General features: G+C 37.3%; 1 protein-coding gene across 4 annotated transcripts in view; it reads right to left on the reverse strand.

Moving 5' to 3' along the window:
- The window catches only part of UTRN (utrophin), a 352485-nt gene that overhangs the window by 68180 nt on the left and 264142 nt on the right, over positions 1 to 20163 (reverse strand). For all 4 annotated transcript variants that reach the window (XM_085055625.1, XM_085055626.1, XM_085055624.1 and 1 more), the window contains 4 exons: positions 11950 to 12218; positions 9698 to 9844; positions 8247 to 8325; positions 3273 to 3333 (listed from right to left, as the gene is read on the reverse strand). In XM_085055625.1, the coding sequence (XP_084911751.1) occupies positions 3273 to 3333; positions 8247 to 8325; positions 9698 to 9844; positions 11950 to 12218 (556 nt within the window). The remainder of the gene's footprint in view (positions 1 to 3272; positions 3334 to 8246; positions 8326 to 9697; positions 9845 to 11949; positions 12219 to 20163) is intronic.

Raw genomic sequence — 20163 nt, forward strand, 5'->3', positions numbered from 1 at the left:
CTCCTTACAGATTAATTGCTACCCAGAGTACTTCCCTCTGCCTTCTAATGTGTTGTTCCCTAACTTTTCTTAAACTACATTCTGTGTGCAATAAATGTGCAGTTTGTTATTTTTTTTTTCCAAATACTCATCTTAACAGAGGTACAACTATATCATCATCTGCAGCTATGCCACTTTCTGAATGTTTTACATTTGTCATTCAAGAGCACTCACAAAAAGCTATCAAAATGAAGTAAAGGTACAAATTTATGGCTGTCTAAAAAAGTGTTCTTATTCAGAATTTAAGTAACCTGATTTCAATTAGCATTTATTTCCCTTTCAAAATTAATTTTTAAACCTTCTCATTTTTCAGCTACTAATCACTGGATCGTACTTTTATTATCCTTGTTCTGCTATACCATCAAATGAATAATTGGTATCTTAAACCTTCACTGAACACAGAAGTCTTCCTGTAAATACAGCTAGTTGCTCCAAATGATAGTTTTTGAGACTTGTTGCAACTGTTCCTTCTACTCATGCTGTGCTTTACATCAAAGGCAACTCATTGATACAGGTTAGTATAATTAAAAAAGAAAACAAAAATTAAGCCACTTTCTCCCTCTTTCCCAGCTTTTCTTTTTATACAACCACCATTAAATCCTATTGACTGTTCTCTTGAATTGTCTTACTCATGTAATTACTCCAAACAAATAAGTTTTTTGTGTCAGTGTTTTCTCTCTTCTTTAAACTGTGTCTGAAATTAAGTAACAGACAAAGATTTAAAAGTGTATTAAAAGCCAAGAGTATTCTCCAGCCTGATCATAAAGCAAATGAAGTTCAGAATCAGCTATTTTCTGCTTTATCTTCCACAACTCTCTGATTTATCTAGATGCTGCTGAAAACTATGAAGTTTAGATCAGTAAGAAATAAAAAATGTAGGAAACTGCCAAGTTCAGTATGCTTTCCAGACAGTGAAGCTACTGAAATCCTCGAGCTTTTTAAAATAAATGAATCCTACCAGTTACATGTACCATCATTCTCTTTCAAGACACAAGAATCAAGACATTGCTTCAGCAGCATATATCATGCTGAAAGTAGGGGAAGATTACTAGAAAAGTCTTACTTGAGATGCAGTAGTTAATTCTGTTGACTTCATTACAGCCATCCTGAAAATAAAACAGTGGTCTCTGCTACTATAAAGACCTCAACACTCTGAGAATTCGCCCTGCACTTCTGCCCCCCTATCAAACTTTCTGTGCAAGACCATGAAAAACAATTTCTGAGAGATGCTGGGGTTTGTTTCTCACCCCCAACTGGCTTCATTTCGCAGTCTAGCTCTGGGGTTGCAACACACTGCTATGGGAGCAAAGCCACTGTACCAGGGGATACTTTGCCACTTTGTCCTTGAAGGATTGCACCTAGTGCACATACTGGAAAGACTTTCTTCTGAATTAGTGACAAGAAAGAAAAGATCTCTTGAAAACTGAACTTTGGCTGAGGCAGGTTAAGAGAAATGCTCAGAAACTCAGACGAATGTATAAGATAAGAAAAAAAAAAAGATAGCATATGAAATATTCAAGTGTAAAATCTTTGCCTTGCTCAGCACAGACCAGAAGGTTTATCTTAGTTTGTTCCATCTGTTCCTATCTCTGTTCCCCAACTCTGAATGTATTGGTGACCTCCACAGAACCCTCTGAGGCCAACTCATGCCCCAAATCCACCTATTGACTCTGGTAAGGTAAAACAGGAACATGAATCTTTAATATCCACTAAGGACATACCTACAAGAAAAAATTACTGGTTTACAGTAGTTTTCCTCCTGCTTTCTGTATTTTGCTACTTCAGCATTTTCCTTGAATTACTGCTGCAGGTGTGATCATTTCAACAGCACTTCTTCCCGAGTCTAAGCAGTGAGCATGCCTCCAGGTCCAACTTCTGCCCTCTCCTCTTCCACTAGGGAGGGAGGCAGGAACCTCTTCTCCCACGTGTCACAGTTTTTGTTACCTCTTGCAAAATTTTTGAGCAGAAGCACAAATGCTTTAATAAAGAATTTAAGGATGTTCCTAGTAGGATTTTGCTTTCTCTGGTTACCTACTCAGACCCTTTAAAGAAATTCATCTTCATATGACAATTTAAAAACAACTGTTACATCTCAAGAATGGTAACAGGTTTGATCAACATAGATTTATTTTTAGCTGCTTTTCAAAACTCTCAAGTACTCTTAAGTTGTTTAAAGCACAAAATGTATCTCTCAGACTTATGAGTAATATGCAATAGTAAAAAATCCTCACTTATGTTCTTTCAGAACAAACTTTCTTCAGGTCCAATTCATAGTCATCCTAAAGGGTGTTCCTAGCATAGTCATGTTAGACATAGTCATCCTAAACCCTGTTCTTTTCCCAAACCCAAACTGGTAACATTTTAACACAGATTTCCTCCAGCCTAAAATGAGCTACTCCAGGTCCCACTAACTATACACTACACTTTCTTAAAGTTTCGATTACCTCTGGCAAAGACCTATCCTCCTCTCAAAGGATAGGCCTATCCTTCTCTCTCTTTGACCTTAAATGTACTGGCAAACAAAATAAACACTGGTAGAATAAGGAAAGCAAAGTTAAGGATCGGTCTAAGTAGAACACATCAAGACCTCCACACCTTGATAACTTAAGTATTCCTTACTCCTTTCAAATTAAGTATGTTCAACCATCCCTCTTGGTAATCAAGGTATTTGTACAATTTTTGTAAATATTTATATAAATGTAAAATTTACCTTAATATCAAGCATTATAAAAGACTTCCATAAGGTAAAGAAGATGACAGAAGGACAGTCAGGATGTCTGTGTTTCCAAAGGAATTTTGCACAAAATGATGAATGGGGTCAATAGACAATAGAACAGTCACCACTGTTCTGCTATGGATTATAAACTTTATAATTTTTAATGTATTATTTTTTCAGTTTTTTCCCCCTACACTTTATACTCTGCATGAGCCACACATATGAGAACAAGTCCAGTTTGAACACTGCTAATGTATTACACTGGTGTGCCTCTGCTGTTTCTTACCTGAGTGAGGTTTTTAATTAGGGTTTGTCATTGACTTATTTTTACATATTTCTAAATTTTACAACATGCAAAGCAATAAGCATGACTTTATAGTACAGGCAGCATAACACTACATTGAGAAACTCTTTATAGCATTCCTAGCAAGTACGTAGTACCTCATGTCTTTCTGCCAGGTTATTGTGATATGAACCTCTGTTGTGCTTAAGAAAAAAAGAATCAAGGCAAACTTACTTGATATAATAGGGCACTTTGTTATGTGAAACAGATCTCTGCCATGGAAACTGTACCGAGGCTGAGGAAATAAAAGAAGTTAGTTATTAGAAAGCACCTGTCATACAAAAAAAAATATAACTATCTTTTCTTTATTTTACAATTAACATGGTTATAATAAATTAATTGGAAACAATTGAAATTTTCCAGACTACTTTCAGTAATTAGAAAAGCAGCAGAAGAAAATGATGGCAATTTATCAGGATGATTACAGGCATCTATCTGATGCCACACTGGAAATAAATGTGGTGATTCTAACTTTGAAGATGGATAATAAATTCTGAGCAAGCAAGCTACCCATTCAGGGAAACTGCAGACACTTGTTTTCCTACCTCTATAGGAGTATAATTAGTTTATGCTTTTAAAATAAATTATTCCACTACTATAAACAATGCTCTGCAACAGCACAGAAAGAAGAAATACAAACCTTATTTGTATTAGTTACAAACTTTAGTTCCTATTTGCAACTCAAATTAATATTAACACTCCATGGCCAAGAAAAAAAACGCATTAAAGCCCATCTCTGTACTCCTTGCTAAAGAACTGTAATCTTTGCAGAAATTACACAAATCAGATATCATCCACAATATCCGGAAGCCTTCTGCACACTGAGTTAAAAAGGACATGAAGTCATATATGACACTACAACTCTGCTTATCTAAAGATCCCAGGGGATAAAAGGTAAAAAGCATTGGGGCCAACGGGACAGTTGGTGCTCAAATTAAAAGCAGCTATTTACTAAAAAAACAGAGGCACACATATCAGAAATTACCAAACCAATGCCTGTGTAATCAGGGTTTTATAATGGAAAAGCTCCTAGCACTACATTCACTGTAGAATCAGAGACTGAAAGAACAGTTAGGAATAAACAATCATCACAATGAGATTAATACACATTGCACACATACATCAGTGCTTCCAACACAGAGTGCCTCCTCTCAGGTGCTAATGCCCGTTTGGAACCTTGGGACAATGAGACACAGCTTTGATCCACACTGGATCTCAAGTAATTAAACTCTCAATTAATGTAATTTTCTGCAAGTGTGGCCCACTTTAGGACTCATTTCTCTTCAGAAAAAAAGAAATCTATTTGAAAGTAACTCTCTCCTCCTCTTGCCTTAGGACCTCTCAAGATTGCAGTGAAGCCTTACAAGCTGTGTAAGCCCCTTAGGCTGCTGCAGCTACAGACAGAGGTAGGTCTTGCCCTGCTATCAGCTGGCCGTTCCCCAGAGGGTTTCATGGCTGTGACCTCTTCCAAAACCCCACAAAATTCCATGGTTTATAACTTAAGAAATATTCATGTACTGAAAGACAGATTAACTGGGAAGAAAATTTGGGAAATTACAGGAATAAGGTAAACCACATTCTTTACTAGAAGGAAATAGAGAAAATTCCATCTTTATTTAAAGAAGAAGATAACATTTGTATTAAAGAGGTAGGTAAAGAAAAAAGCATAGTAAAGGCTAAATGCTCAAATAGACATAGTTAGCTAAAAAAATAATCCTTAAACCTTCTGGGAAAAGTCACATTAAGTGGCCATCAGCTTTAAGAGTTTCATTCTCTAGTGTTGCAATCTGGCACCTAAGGTGGCTCCTCTACTACTACGCTATGTTGGCTAAGTAAGAGTTTGCTTAACTACAATTTACGTGCTATGACAGATATAAATATATCTGCATGGCCATAAATATGAACTCAATTATGTAATCAATAAATTACTAATTATTATGGAACAAGTCATATTGTATTTACTTGGTAACATCTTTTGTAAAACATTGTCAGCTCTCTGATGTATGAAAATCTGGAAAATGAGATTACTGTTCTTTTTTAAAAATCACTGATGAAAACTGAACATAGCAGTTATCAATTTGGCATTCACCAGCAGGCCTGCAGATATTAGTATGGCTGAGAGATGCTTTGAGCAGGCCACTGGAGACACAAGTTGTTTGTTAGGGAACACGTGGAGTCAGTGCGCTGTGGATGTTCATGTATTTGTCTTAGAAAGCATAAAAGAAACACAACAGAGAGGAGTGGATTGTCAGCCTTGGAAAATAAATTAATTACAGAAAAAACAAGTTACTGTTTCTAAAGGCAGGAGACAGCAAAAGCAATCCTTTTGCAAAGAATAATGGATTATAAGGATTCTTCACCTTCATGTGTTTTAGGGAGGTGTAAAATTTACTGATCAGTAACCAACTTGCAAAGTGCTTACCTTTCATCTCTTAAGCACTGAAAAACAAACCAACAAAATTCTGCCTCCCAATGGAGGGAAGGGATAAATACCTCAGCAAAAAGAGGGATGATAAGATTGCAGGGGCCTACTAATACAGCTTTATCTCACACTCCTAATGCAGAAAATTTTACAAAGGGTTAATATATCATTTGGTAGTCTTCAAAAATATTTTGAAGCACTTTCATAGTGATAGTCTGCATGAATCCATGAAATTGGTGTTCTAAGAACTCAAACAGCAGTATCAAATGCTGCACTGTGTATTTTTAGTAGTGAAACAGCAGTGAAACAGTACTGCAATATAGCCACTGCAGAGATGAAATCACTGGGCTAACAGAGCTGGAATCAGGGTGCTGGATAATCTCATCTAGGCTCCCTTTCCCATGGAAGATTGAACTAGAAGATATTTTGAGTTCAGTCCCTTTCAAACAGGGCTATTCTATCATTCTATGAATGTGATAAACAAGCAGAAACAGGTGTCTTGATAGCAAAAATTCCTGATTAAATTATAACTGCGATCTAGTCAGTTGAAAATGGTGTGGTGGCAAGTTATGTTTCCTTGTTAGGATTTGGAGGAAGAGTAACAGGTAGATGAGGTAAATTGAAAATAGCTGCTGTCAGATGAGCACAGACAAAAAGTTGTCCTCTAATTCAGAAGTGCATCTTTGGAGACAAAGATTTGCACGAGGCATACATATATGTAAATCAGAGCTTTAGGAGTTTGAGATTGTTTAATTCAGACTTCTACAGTTAGAAGTCATTTACTGCTGCTAAAAAGGTTTGAAAATTTGATTTACAATATGCAGTCCTTCAATCTGTCAGGATAAAGCCTTCAACTTTCCAGATTTAATGATATCTTTATTATTATTATTTTACTTTTGAAGCTACTGTCCCTAACTTACATTTAACAGACATTACATGAAGTTGTAGGTGTAAGTTCTTTAACTCTGTCAACCTGAAGCTTTAAAAAAGGTTTGAGTTGTTTATGTTTTTTAAGAAGTTTTAGTTGCAATTAGTGTGGGGAAAGAAGTTGTTTTTAACAAAATGGTTTAAATGGATAACTACACATTATTTGCTTTTTCCGAAACTGTGTTACTTAGCTATAATTCTTTGTGGTATCTACCAACATGCGTCCTGGAAACTTTCCCCTTTTTTACTTTGTATGTAACATGAACTGAATGTCTCCTAAAGCCTGAAGAATATTCCCTAAACACAGCTGAGGAATGCTGATAAGGCACTGCACAGTCTCTGTGGACATAATTCTAGGAATGTTTTAACCAGCAACAAAGCCAGTTCACCACTCAGTCTTGTGAACACAGTGTTTTATTGTGGCATGCTGTAAGTCAGTTCAAGGAAATGATCCAGGTGAAGACAGACAAAACCAGCCAACCTTTCCTGGCAAGTTTTACATGTGGACTCTTCCAGTGATTCTCCCTCGACTAGAGCAAGAGCTAGAGTCTGAGAAGGTTCTTCTACATTGCTTCCTAATCTGTTTTATTTACAGAGACTAGACTGACTACTGTCTCAAACAGTTCATCTGGCATTCTTCAGCAGTGCCAAAGGGAGCACCCTATCTATAGTCTTTTCAACAAATTATTGCATAGGTGTACTGTCCAGGTTACAAGTTTGAGACTATAAGAGCTACAAAACCACTGTGGCAAGAGTATGCAATATTCCTAATGGGGCTTTAAAAAAGAAATAAATCATATACCTTAAAAATTGTTTGCTTGTTCTGTCAATTTAAAAACAGGACAAAGTGGCTGTAGGAATTGCTATTTTGCATAACAGCTGTAATATTTTATATACACTGCATCTGGCTTAGTGAAAAACTAATTGTCAATTTAAAATAAGAACATGGTTGTCACATAAGAAAAAAAATCAAGATTTATTCATTGGTTTAAATATATAAGCTGTTTAGCTATACACTGACATACAGTACTTCAGCATCTCTGGAAAACAGCTGCTCATTTTTATGTTGACTTCTCAACACATGCAATAATGTGATCTTTATTATAGAAGCTCTCAGTTAAAAACTGAAGACGTGGCTGGGTTAAAATTCTGTCTCATTAGCTCTGGTGATGGCAGATAGGGTAGAATATCAGGAAAATAACATGGACCTTGATATCACAGCGTATCTGTAACAATTATGTCAAATCTGCTTTTGCCCTCTTAGTATATATGAGACTGTAGGCTTACACCTCTAAAATGTTCATTAAAAAGATGCAAGGATAGCTCTTGAGGAAGCTATGAATGTTTGCTTTTTTCAGCCCTTTACCTGAAGTTCCACAAGTGCATGACATGAAGTCTTTCATTAGGAAAAAGAAAATAAATCTAGGCAGCTCTTCCTTTGTGCCATTCCAGCAAGTGTGGAAGCAAAAGGAAATGGAAGAAAGAGTTGACAATGGACGAAAATATGTGATCACGAACATGCAAAGATTCTGGAACAGTCACTGGTCAGGTATTGCAGCACAGGACAAAGAATAAAGCAATCAGGGCACAAAAATCTCAGAAAGATAGTACAGTGGGAAGCACAGTAGTCAAAATGTCAGTGAAGTTACACAGAAGAAACACCCCTACAAAAACAAGGAGGTAGATAAAATTATGAAAGAGGAACTCCCTCAAGCCATAGGGAAACCTGGAGTAAAGATCAGTGAGCATTTGAGAAAGCCATCATATCTTACATGTGTCTATTAATTCAAGGAACTTACTGGAAAGAAAATGCTGTGATGCAGGTCCAAAATCTCGGTGTGCCTCCTGTAACTGTTTAAGGCGATCCTCTACAGACACCTACACATAAACACACATTCAAAATCTACATTGCAGGTACTTTGCAACACCAGGGTCGTGATAAGAAAATCATGTGTTTGCATTCCTTTTAGTGAAATAAGTTTGTTTGTGTGTCATAGCACTTATTTGGCATGCACATATTTATGGCTACATTTTTTTCTTTCATTTGCTTAATGAGAGTCATGTTCGTATCTTGCAGTGCTCTTGTATGAGAACTGTAGATCAAAAAACAGTCGTTTCATGGTGACTGTAGCCAACTGCTGAAGTTTCTGACCTCCTCCCAGCCCTTCTGCTGTCCAAATTCCCACAGACAGCAGAATTGCATTGATCCCACAGCTGCCTTTTCAGCACAGAACCATTTTGGAAGATCCTGCTCCACTGGCTATGATGACACCCCCCAGGTTAATTGAAACTGCACTAGCACACCTAGCAGTACTTCGGTTGCTTGGTTAACTAAACTTGAGAGGACACACATAAAAAGCCCCCTCCCAAAAAACACCCCAACAAAACAAGAAAAACCCCCTACCACATAATAATAGGAAAGGAAATGTTTGATATGACAAGTTAATAACTTTGTCTCTCAGGAGGCAAATACTACTCATTCAATACTTCTCATTCAATACTACTGGCACAGAAACTGTTGCCTGGGTTTTGAGAATTTATTCCCACCACTCTCACTAGAGATGTGGTAAGCATTTACCACAAAAATAAACACAAAAAAGGAGAAACTTTAAAAACTGATAAATAAACTTTTAACTGATGTAAAAAACTACACTAAATCATTCACTGTGAAACTATGTGTGAGTTTCAACGGTAATCAGGCACACTGATTTACCTTTCCCAGACCATTTAAGCATAATAATCATTACTAAGCAATATGAATCTCTCTATCCACTTCTGCTTTTTATGCTAAACTGATATTGCTCATTTCCTGTTATAGCTCTACTAATACTTAAGCCACTGTAAGTGAAATTTCCTATAGAAACTGAACATTCGAAGACAAAATAAAACAGCTTTCACACAAGCTGGAAACACAACAGAAATATTTACACCAATTTTTGGTGACACAGATTTAGGCAGTAAAATACACTGCTACAAGACATACAAAAAACCATGCAGCAATAGTTCCCACTATTCTCCAGAGTTTAATGCAGTTTCCTGTGTGAATAAGCTGCTGAAATATATTGAAAGGAAAAGTTTTTTGCCAAGCTACAGAAGGAAAGACAGCTCCTTTAGTTGCATTGGTACCAACAGAATAACACTTTAGTGAGGGAAGTAATGAACAAAAGGTAATAATGGATCCTTTAAGAAAACAGAAGAGAGTGAGAAATATCCCTCCCCACACACCTACTGCACACTTTCAGAAGAGTACCTGTAAAAGTTTCCACCGCATATTAAGATCATCCAGTTGACGAGACATCTTTAAAGATGGATAAAGGTCAAGTGGAGACAGCTGGCTGGACAAATCATTCACTGTTTTAACTTTTAAGTTGATGGGAGCAATTTCTTCTCTAAAAGCCTAAAAGGGTAAGAAACATATATTTATGTTCAATTGACGCAGCACAAAAGCCACTGTGAACTCCACATGGTGTTGACCTGCCTAGTGTGGCAGCTTGTGCTAAAAAACTGCACAAAATCCAGTTCTCGGCAAAGAAAGCTCACTCACTTCAATATTCTTATTATATCAATCATATCCACCTCTAGGGAAAAACTGTATGAAACTTACACAAATGCCCATATGCAAACTGCACCCCTAAAACAATTGAGGGGTTTTTTTTGTGGTGCCGTATGGTTTTAGAGCTTTTCTTTGCAAAAAGGAAATACACAATGCTATATGAGGAGCTATAGCAGCATAAAACCTGCCAAGTGTTCTTAAGAAAAAATGTGTTCAGTAGCTACAGTTTTCCAGTATTAAGCAGCTGACAAAAATTCAATTTAAAAACTATTATTGAACTAGCAAAGCATAAAGGAATGTATCTTCTAAGGAAAAGGAGTACAATGTTTTACCTGATTAGAACCAGAGAGTAAAGCTATTACACTGACTAAAAAGTAAAAGGCTTATTGAATGACATAGAACTAAAAACAATATTAAGACAAAATTGATGCAAGTTTTAGTTATAGTTAAGAAGACACATCGAATGTTTTTCTTGCTGTGTGCAGTTAAATGTTCAATTCTATACACAGCTTCATTAAACATCATGAAACAAGCCAAAAACAACTGTAAAAAAGTATTTTCTTTGGACAATTCAATTATTTACCTCCCTTCAAAAATCACTCATCAGGCCAAGGAACAGAAGGAACATACTGTCAAGAAAGAAACACTGGGATTCTAGACAGCCAGTACGTCCCAATTACTTCAGCAGATGCTACATTTTTTTCCACAGCAATGAAAATCAGAGAGACTTTGCTTTAGTCTACTTCACAGAAAAAGCCATTAAGATATGACAAATCACTTCTTAGCATGAGAACAAGGAGCTATTCAGCATTACCACCTTATTTCTTGCTTTAGTACCTATATTAAAATATAAGAGAGGGAGGAAGAGATTCATTACTCTTATCTAATCAACAGCAGCCTGGATATTAACTCAGCTTTGACTGCTTTTGTTTTAAAGATTTCAGTTCCATTAACCTTGAAAGAAACAACATAATTTGGAGAATGAGGATGCTTATGTTGCTATATGTGAAATAAGGTAGCCCTGTGAGTCCACAGACTACATATACATAGAGAGAATATCTACAGAAAGCTGGTTCCAGCCCATGGTCTTTCATTCTTCTAACACCAGTACCCCATGCTGAAGACATGGATTATCAGGTACACAACCCCAGGGTCTTCTAATGCTTTGCCATATTCATTCTTAAGCTTAAACACTGAAAATCTGTGTTTGTGAAACAGAAGCTTAGTAGTAAGTGCTGAATTTTCCCCAAAGGCGATATCCTCTACCTACATGTGCATACCCACATGTTCTGGAATCCATGATATTCACTGCACTGTACTGTTTCCAGTCAGCCTTTCTGGACAATGTTAATTATCAGAGGATATTCCCTCTTTGGGGAGCTCTGCATTACTAAGTTCCTAGCCAATCCATGAAGTTAAGCAGGAGATCACTACTGCCCATCATGAGCAGCCATGCCTCGGGATGCTGAGCCCTGCATGGGTGGCCTAAAACCCAGGCAGCAAGAACTGGTTTGCCCACAAGAACTTTGTGGGGAAGTAGGTGCTCTTCAGCTTGAAATAATCTTGATGAGAAGCCAGGCTAAAGTAAAAGCAAAGACAAATACTCACTCATACAAACAAAAATAAACAACAGATATGTAAAGTTTGTGAAAGTTAAGGAAGAGAAATGTATATCTTTCTGTATGATTGAAAAAGTGCTAGATGTTTTCCTAACAAGAAAGTTATACATGACAGCCAAACAGATCTATGTTTGCATGTAATCCCAGCCAACACCGTCAATGTGGCACAGCACTGGACTTTATTTGTAGCACAGGTACCTTTAAAGGCTTTATACTGCACATGAGAATTGCACCATACAGTGTATAAATATCTAACATGACTAGAGGGACTAGTATGGAGAGTTCTGACACACACAGAGGCTTGCTATTTTCCAGAAGTTCCATACTTACTGTAGTTTTCTCAATGTGATCTGGTAATGAATCGATGAGCAAGTCTCCTACAAGTTTCCAGCCATTCCTCACATTTTCAGCCTCCTTCAAATCAGCATCAAGGTCATCCATGGCACACTGAAGGTCTTTTAGTTTTTCTAATGCTTTGTCCACTTGCTTCTGCCACATACTGGCACTGGCATTTAGGTTCTCCCATTTCTCTTTTACTTCCGATGACTGCTTACGCATGGCTTTGGCAATCTTCATGGCTTTCTCCTCAGGGGTCAATTCTGCAGAGGGGAAGAACAGTTACACTGTTTATTTCTTATTCTTGTCTAGTTAAACAGACAGTGCTCCTGAAATATACACTCAAGACAGTAAGTCCAGTGTCAACAGATAACATTTCAGCAGGGTCAAGGTAGAAGAAATTCCACCTTGCTGTGACTGAAATAAACCTCAATCACTCCTACAGACAAAACAGGGCTTGATCAGAAGACAGGAAACTATTCCTGACTTCCATATATTATGATACCCACAAAGTAAAAGCAGATTACTTCTGACTTGTTACTTATGGAGGTACAGGGAAAGGAAATAAAAAAATCTTTCTTCCCTCTGGGAAACTTCAGTGGGTAATCTTGGGATCATTTCACATAGAAAGAGCAATGACAGTGTTTTGTTCCTGGATCACTTACTACCACCTTTCACCCTGGCACCAGGATGTGTCTTCCTATTGAGTAGCAAAACACAGGGTATACTAAGTACCATGCAGGGTGTGGCTCTGCAGCTCTACATTAATTTTTCTGTGGTAACACCAAAGTCCTAAAAGACTGTTTTAAATAGGTTTTCCAAACCTCAGAATGTTCAGTGAAGCTATTGACTTAAAAAGAATCAAGCTTCTGGTGCACTATTTCTCATAAATTTCAGGCTTATGTGTCTAGATCCCACACAACCCAGAAAGCATGGAAATCCCATTCAAGTTAGCAAAGCAGCAAGCAAGGACAAGCTACCAATGGTCTTTGTAGTAAAAAAGCTAAGGCAGGCACATACACAACCTCAGAACATAGTCACACAGGAGATGATACTGATTATTTCAGTAAATTGCTTATTTTGAAATCACCTGTCCCTGGTGAGTTTGCACAACATCAGTCACTACTCAACACCAGCCATCTTAGACAAGAAGAACTGACAACCAGTCTGTCTCACCCCCACAATACATGATTTCTGCATACCAGTCATGTATTTTTATCTATAAGAGAACATGACGCTTTTTCTGTGTCCTCAGTTTGAAACTGAGCAATACGCAGACAGCCAGAAAGCTAAAAAACCCCAAAACCTAGAACATTCCCAGAAGGTCCTGCTGTCTACTGCCCAGAGGGTGCTTGCTGGAAAAAAGTCATGAGGAGCTTCCTTCATCAGGGAAGAGTTGTTTCAATAACAACAAACAAACATAGCCAGTCTCAGAGGATTCCCCTTCTACATAAAAGCAAGCAGAGGAAACTACATAATACAAAAAACAGAGAACAAAAGGAGCAGAGACGTGACATGCACTGAAACTAAGCCAATTGGCCTTCTATTCAGTCCTATATAAAACCCTTGGAAAAGGTTTATCACAGTACTCTTGCGATTAAAATTCAAGTGTTGCCTATGAATAAATTATACACAATCATGCAAAGATGAAAGTACCATTTTTGTCAGAAGTCAGATGAGACATACAATCTTCCATTTACTGATAGACTTAAACTCATTATAACTGACTGAGCTTGGAGTTGCTAATGTGGTGGAGGAGGGTGAGGGGGCAACCAACAAAAAATGGTGCAGGAGGAAAGTTTTAGCTTTTCAAAGGCCAGATGAATGTCAAAGTAAATGCACAGTTATGGTTGCAAAAGTTACCTTATTGTGCCTCTTGTGATGTAACTGTTGTTCCATAGTACCCAATACAGAAAAGCATATTACCAATAATTAATACAATAGAAAACATTAAAATGCATTCAATTTGTTGTCAAAAAGGCACTTTATTCCAGATAAAAAACTAACAGGGAGTTGTTTGGATCACAACCAGAGTTTCTGCCCACCAAGTCCATGTATTTGTTCTGGTTTTACCTTTAAAATTTTTTTCAAATCTTGTTAGCCCACATTAGTCTTCATATTTGCTAGATTATGAATACTGGAAGAGTATTCAACAACACAATCCAAATGCCATCTGGGAATAAAACCCAACCAACCAAACAAAAAGCAACCCGTGATGCAATTATAATTTGCATTATAACTGTTGATGTAGGGAGGAGAGGGTGTTGCCCAAAAGGGACCTTGTTGGGAAGTGTTTATGTAGGAGAAACAACAAAGGAGGAATGGTAACCAGAGCACAGTGGAAGGCAAGGGCAATCAACAAGAGCCAAGAGCACGGGAAGGAAGGCACATACCCAGGCTGTGCGTTGTGGTCCATGTTTTGAGCCCAAAAGAGAGAGCCACGTGAAGAAAGAGTGCAGATGGCTGGTACAAAATACATTTTGAGCTCACCAAGATATTCCAGTGACTTTTTGGGTGTCATAAACTACCACAGGAGAGCACTGCCTATGTGTACTCTGCCTGCAAAAGCAGAGCTATACCCAGGCTTAGGGACACTGCAGTGGCAAGAGGCTGTTTCAGAAGAGAAACTTGGAATGCAACGGCTGTGAAAAAAAGCTGCAGTGCTTAACTAGATGCAAAGAGATATGAAGTATGTATGTAGCTCTGTGATACAGAGATGTGGCAGTAACCTGCAATTTGAAATATTGACACACCAGAATAAAGATGAAGACCAAAGCTATGCTGTGATAAATTGCAGCTTGTCTCTGGATTTACAGCATTTCGCAGTAGAATAAACTGCATCATAGCACAACACAGTTCTGCAATGATCTTTACCCCAAGCTTTGCAGTATATTTATAAAAATGAAAAAAAAATAAAGCTTAAGCTCTAAGCAAAATCCTCTTTCAGAAAAAAAAAATTCTTTTACACAAAAAAAAAGACATCTACAAATTCCTTATGTAACGACATCAAAGAAGTTATTACCATAAGTAATTTTGGAATTATGCACCTTTGAGAAAAATTATACCGATGAATGAATGATAATTACTACTGTCCAGTGACAAAGGGACTGTGAATAACCCAGAAGTCAAGTTGCACCTGAGTAGCAAAGTTTAGTATCGTAGGTTCTCTCACAGGTTGAGGTATCCTATGATACAGCTATAGGCTGTGGACAGCTGGACCTCAGGAGTAGAAGCTGCAAGACTCATAAATAAGGATTAAGGGAGCACCTAGAGTTGGAATACTTTACATAAGGTAAGGCAGTACTGAGCTTCATTGAAAGGGGACAGAAAATTACAGACCTATTGAAGAAAGCCTCCTTTATTGGTATCTTGAACATGTGAATACAGGGGATATTATACTCAGAAACTGGACTAAGTATTAGTTACTTATATGAAAAAGCTGCAATCTACCACTCTGATCCAACATCATGCAATTGCATTGTCTTTTACTTCTCAGAGCCAAAACCTACCAATTCTGCATAAAAGAGCAGAATGTTGCAAGGCTTGAACAGTTCTAAACTAGATTATTAGCTGCTTAAAAAGATCAGTCGCTTGACAAAGAACATGCTGAAAGCTTTATTTTAAGAGCTGAAAATCTTGCAAAACTCTGGCTGTCCTTAAAGGTCCTGACACAACAGATCCAATGAGTGCTTCTCACACTAATAGAAGCAATAAGAAGAAAAGTGGCTGTAGCAATAAATGGATTGGATGTAGCACCTGGGGATAGGTTCAGGGGTGGTTATGCTGGTGCTGGGTTAACAGGTGGGCTAGATGATCTTGAAAGTCTCTTCCAGGCTTGATGATTCAGTAATTAGAAGAGGGGAACAACAGCCTATTTGTCTGGCCAGCTAAAACAAGGCCTATTTACTCATGACAGACCAGCCACTTATTTGGGGATGGGAAAAAGATTCCAGAATGATGGGGGTGATACAAGTAACAGAGCTGAAACCCAAAGCATCTTTTAAGATCATTTATCAAATCAATATTACTGTGCAAGGATCTCTACCATATATTGTATTTGAAAAATATTAATTCCCTGCAAGACTGCTTCATTTTACAAAAGCCCTCGAAGTGCTTGTAAACTTGCACTAAAAAGACATTTACTAGGGAAACAGAGCAAAACAGGAGCTTTTATGAACTATAAAACTATTCAGCATATATTCATTTAGGAGAAATACATCTTGTATAACTTCAGGTTTTCCATCATGAAAGCAGAAATTATTAAGGAGCAACACATTACTTTTTTTCAAGCAGAGATCACATTCTTCCAGATACTGGTTGCATAGCATAGAATTGTAAATCTCAAAGAAAGTGTCTTAACAGTAAGAGTTTTCTTCTATTAGTTTGGAATTTATTTAACCAGCCTGTCATTACACAAACCAGCAGACAGAATACCTTTTTGCTGTGAAAAAATTTTACACAGTAGTTGTTGCTCTTTTGTTCCTACTTCATATAAAACCTTCTCAATGATCAGTTTTATCTGTGTCTCCCCAGCCCTTTTTTGTTTTAATGGCACTTATTATAATATCTTCACTTCAGCAGCTGCTCAGAGAGTAAGAACAGTATATATTCAGTGAACCATCTGTTTACCAGAGAAGACAGATATTAACTGACCTTGCAGTCAGGGAAAAAGAGCAGGGAAAAAAAGTTCTCTTCTGCAGTGAAAAAAAAACCCAAACAAAAAAAAATCTTGATTTTAATATACATTTTTGTCACAAAAAAAGCAATGAAAGCTCCAACAGCTTTTCTGTGCCTCCAGCAAAGACTGAGTGCCATGGAAGGAAAACTTTCAAGCCTGAATTTTACAGCACATAGTTTCCTTGCATGTTTACACATATGGGTAATACCAGTGAAGACAATTCTTGCTAAAGAATTGATTTTAGACCTTTTAAACTATTTGGTTGTAGCAGATTTCATTCTAAGCAGCTGTGATTGATCCTTATAATGTGGCCCTGAACTAGCGATCTCTTTCCATCTTGCCGAAATTCCATTAATTTCCTTTCACTTTTGCTGTATTCTTAACCAAATATACTGGAACTGGAGATGATTTCATATCCCCTCCCTCTTACATGATGTCTCTTCCTCAGTTCGATCAATCTTTGCAGCAGAAAACAATGGATGACAGCACTGTAATCATTATGAAGACTTTCAGAGCATTTGAATAGGCACAATGACAAATTATCAAACCCCTACACAGAAGAACCAAAAGCAGTGCTATGCCTGCATCATGAAGTCTTTAGCATAGCTCCAGAGAAAGCATTGTCTGGGTTTCTAACAATCTTGACAGAAAACCTAGATCTGATGGAATGGGAACAGGAAGTTTGAAGAATAAGCAGCAATTGGTTAAATGCAGCAATTAGTGAGACTCTGAGCTCTCAACCATCCAAGCATAACCCACTATGTCACCTTCTTCTCCTATTCAAATATCTATTGCATATTTAGTTAAAACAAGTAAAGAGCACAGTCATTTTCCCTTATGCCCATTTAGCTTTTCTTCTATCAAAACTGAATGTTCTTCAAATTAGAGAAATCTAATTATATAAAGAGTGAATGAGAAAAGTCTCTGCAGGATAAAACACAAATTATCTTTGGTCTACACAAGACAGAATTGCAAAAGTAGAGCAAATGGAACTGTTAACCTCATGTATGATGAATAGCTCTGGAGAAGGCCCAGAGTATGGACTCCAGATAAAGACACCTGAGAACAATGCCAGCAAATATACATGCACTTTAATAATGGTTGTTGATATTTCCCAGTGGGTGCTGGCAGAGAAGGCACAGAAGGATGAAACAAAGAAAACAGCTCCCAGTTAAAAGAGATAACTAAGTTGCCCCATAGCATCTCTCCCCAGATAACTAATGAAGATTAGAGCAATCCTGAGAATCAGACATTTATCCATCACAACCACTGTCATTTGTCAGCAAAAACAAATCACACACAATACTTCTTACTATAAACATGCCAACATTTAGCAATAAACGGTGTGATCCAAAGCAAGTTCACAATGGTTTTGCATAGTGGAAGCCCAAACTTTATGTTGCTTCAGGAACATGAAACAGGTATGAGTTCAGCATGCTGCTGCTACAATCCCAGAAAAATGCAAATATAACAGTTCTGTTACAACATCACCAAGTTGTGTCTTCTCCCAATTGCTGTTAAAGTAGCAATGGAGAGAGGATCATTACTACTGCATCTCAGTTAATCTGGGTAAGCAAGGAATTAATCCTGTTTCTTTTCAAAGCACTGTGACTGCAGATTGTAACAAGCCTTTTATTTATTCCAAAGATCAATAACGATTATTTTTTTCTGGTACTGCACACATAGCAGGTAGCTCCTCACTGTGACTGCCGAAGACTTACATCCCTTAACAGCATTCCAAAACAAAACAAAGGCAACTATTTTATTCCAAAACAATACAAAACCAGAAAACAGACATGTTAAGCAGCACAAAAGATATGACTCCCTGACTTGACAGCCCTATAATGACACACAGAACATCCATGTTCTGAACTTTTGTGACTCACTTATTCAATTCTTCTTAGGCTGTTTTCTCCTCTACAAGACACTACTTTTTTTATTATTCTGCAATTTCCAATTTGATTTATTGAAGCTCATGTACAATGCTTTTAAGCTATGTTTGCTCTAGAGAATAAGAAAGGCATTTTCTTTCACACAAGGTCCTAACCTTTGACAGCCATCAGTCATCTGAACTGCTCATGGCATAAATGAAAATTCTCTTGCAATAAAGCCTCACTGGTTTCTAGGGTCTTCTAAGCACAGCAACAGTTAAACTTTAAGAACATTCTTCCACTTGGAAAGCATCCCGTATTTCAGGTAGAACTGGGACACAACAGACCATACACGTCAAGAATGAATATAACTAGGTTTATATCCCAATGCCTTCATGAATTAAAAAAAACAAAATACAAAAAACAAAAACCAACCAACCAGTAATAGAATTAACAATCGTGAACTCAGGCCAGCCTGTTTCCATTAAAAATTCAGTCTTTGAAATACTGTAAGTTTGCACTGCATACCACTCAGCAAATGGAAACAATCCTTGAACTTTATTAATACGAATCCAGGCAGACAACCATGTAGACTCTACAGCAAGAACTTCAGGGCTTTTCCCAAGTAGACTAAACTTGTAGGGTGACTAAAAGATCTATTTTTAAAAGGAGAAAGGTAGTTATTTTGTGATTCTCTCATGGGTACCTGCACATTTCTCTTCTTAGGAAGAAACTCTTAAAAATCACATATAAATGAGCTCCAACTAAAACAAAAGCAGCAATGTTCAAAATACTGTTCGTAGTTTCTGGATATGATTCCACTGACTTCCAGGGGGCCATATCCTCTTCATTCTCCTAAGCACTTCTAATTTCACAAACAAGACTTGATACTTGGTTGAACTGTATAGCAGAGAAAAAAAGAATTCTAATGGTGTGTGATAGCTAAAGAACAAGCACAAGTGATTGGGAATAGATATGCTGCCTGCTATATATGTTAGAAAAGAGTAAATTGCCTATTTTCAGTGAGATCTTCCTTGCAAAAGCAAAAATTATGGCAGAGAATTTACCTAAATTCAGTCAGTGGTGGGAAGCAAAAAAGTTCAGCTTTTATTTATGTCTGAAGCAGGTAAAGATGTTGTGCATCTACAAGTTTAAATAAAGTATTTACATGCAATTCACTGACACTTACATCAATATATTTCTTTTGTAACACAGATGTGATTTATGGGGCTTTCTATTCAACTGATAGGAGATAACAGATGTTAAATACATATTTTTAAATGCTGCGTTTATCACAACAACCTTTGCTACCAAATAGCAGCTCTCAAAGCTGGGAATCTAATTGTCCTAAGAAATCTACAAGCTACTGAAGTACTTGGACAACACTGCTTACTCCCAGAAGCATTCACTATTACAATGAGAATCAGTGTAGTGGGCTGTGATAATCTGCTAGGATGTTCCACTGCTTCAGTGGAATTTTAAGGACAGAATTTCAGCAAAGCTGAACACCAGTTCATAGAACCCTGGAGACATCAAATATGATTTCAGCTCTCCTTTGTCTTTCCAATGGCCTCTAACCTTACTAACAGTACATGGATTTAAGAATCCAGCTGCAACTATGCCACAGAGAACTATAATTAACATTTTTAGATCAAAGTT

Source organism: Lichenostomus cassidix, chromosome 3, assembly GCF_008360975.1.
Source record: "Lichenostomus cassidix isolate B80296 chromosome 3, HeHo_3.0, whole genome shotgun sequence".
NCBI classification, from domain to species: Eukaryota; Metazoa; Chordata; class Aves; order Passeriformes; family Meliphagidae; genus Lichenostomus; species Lichenostomus cassidix.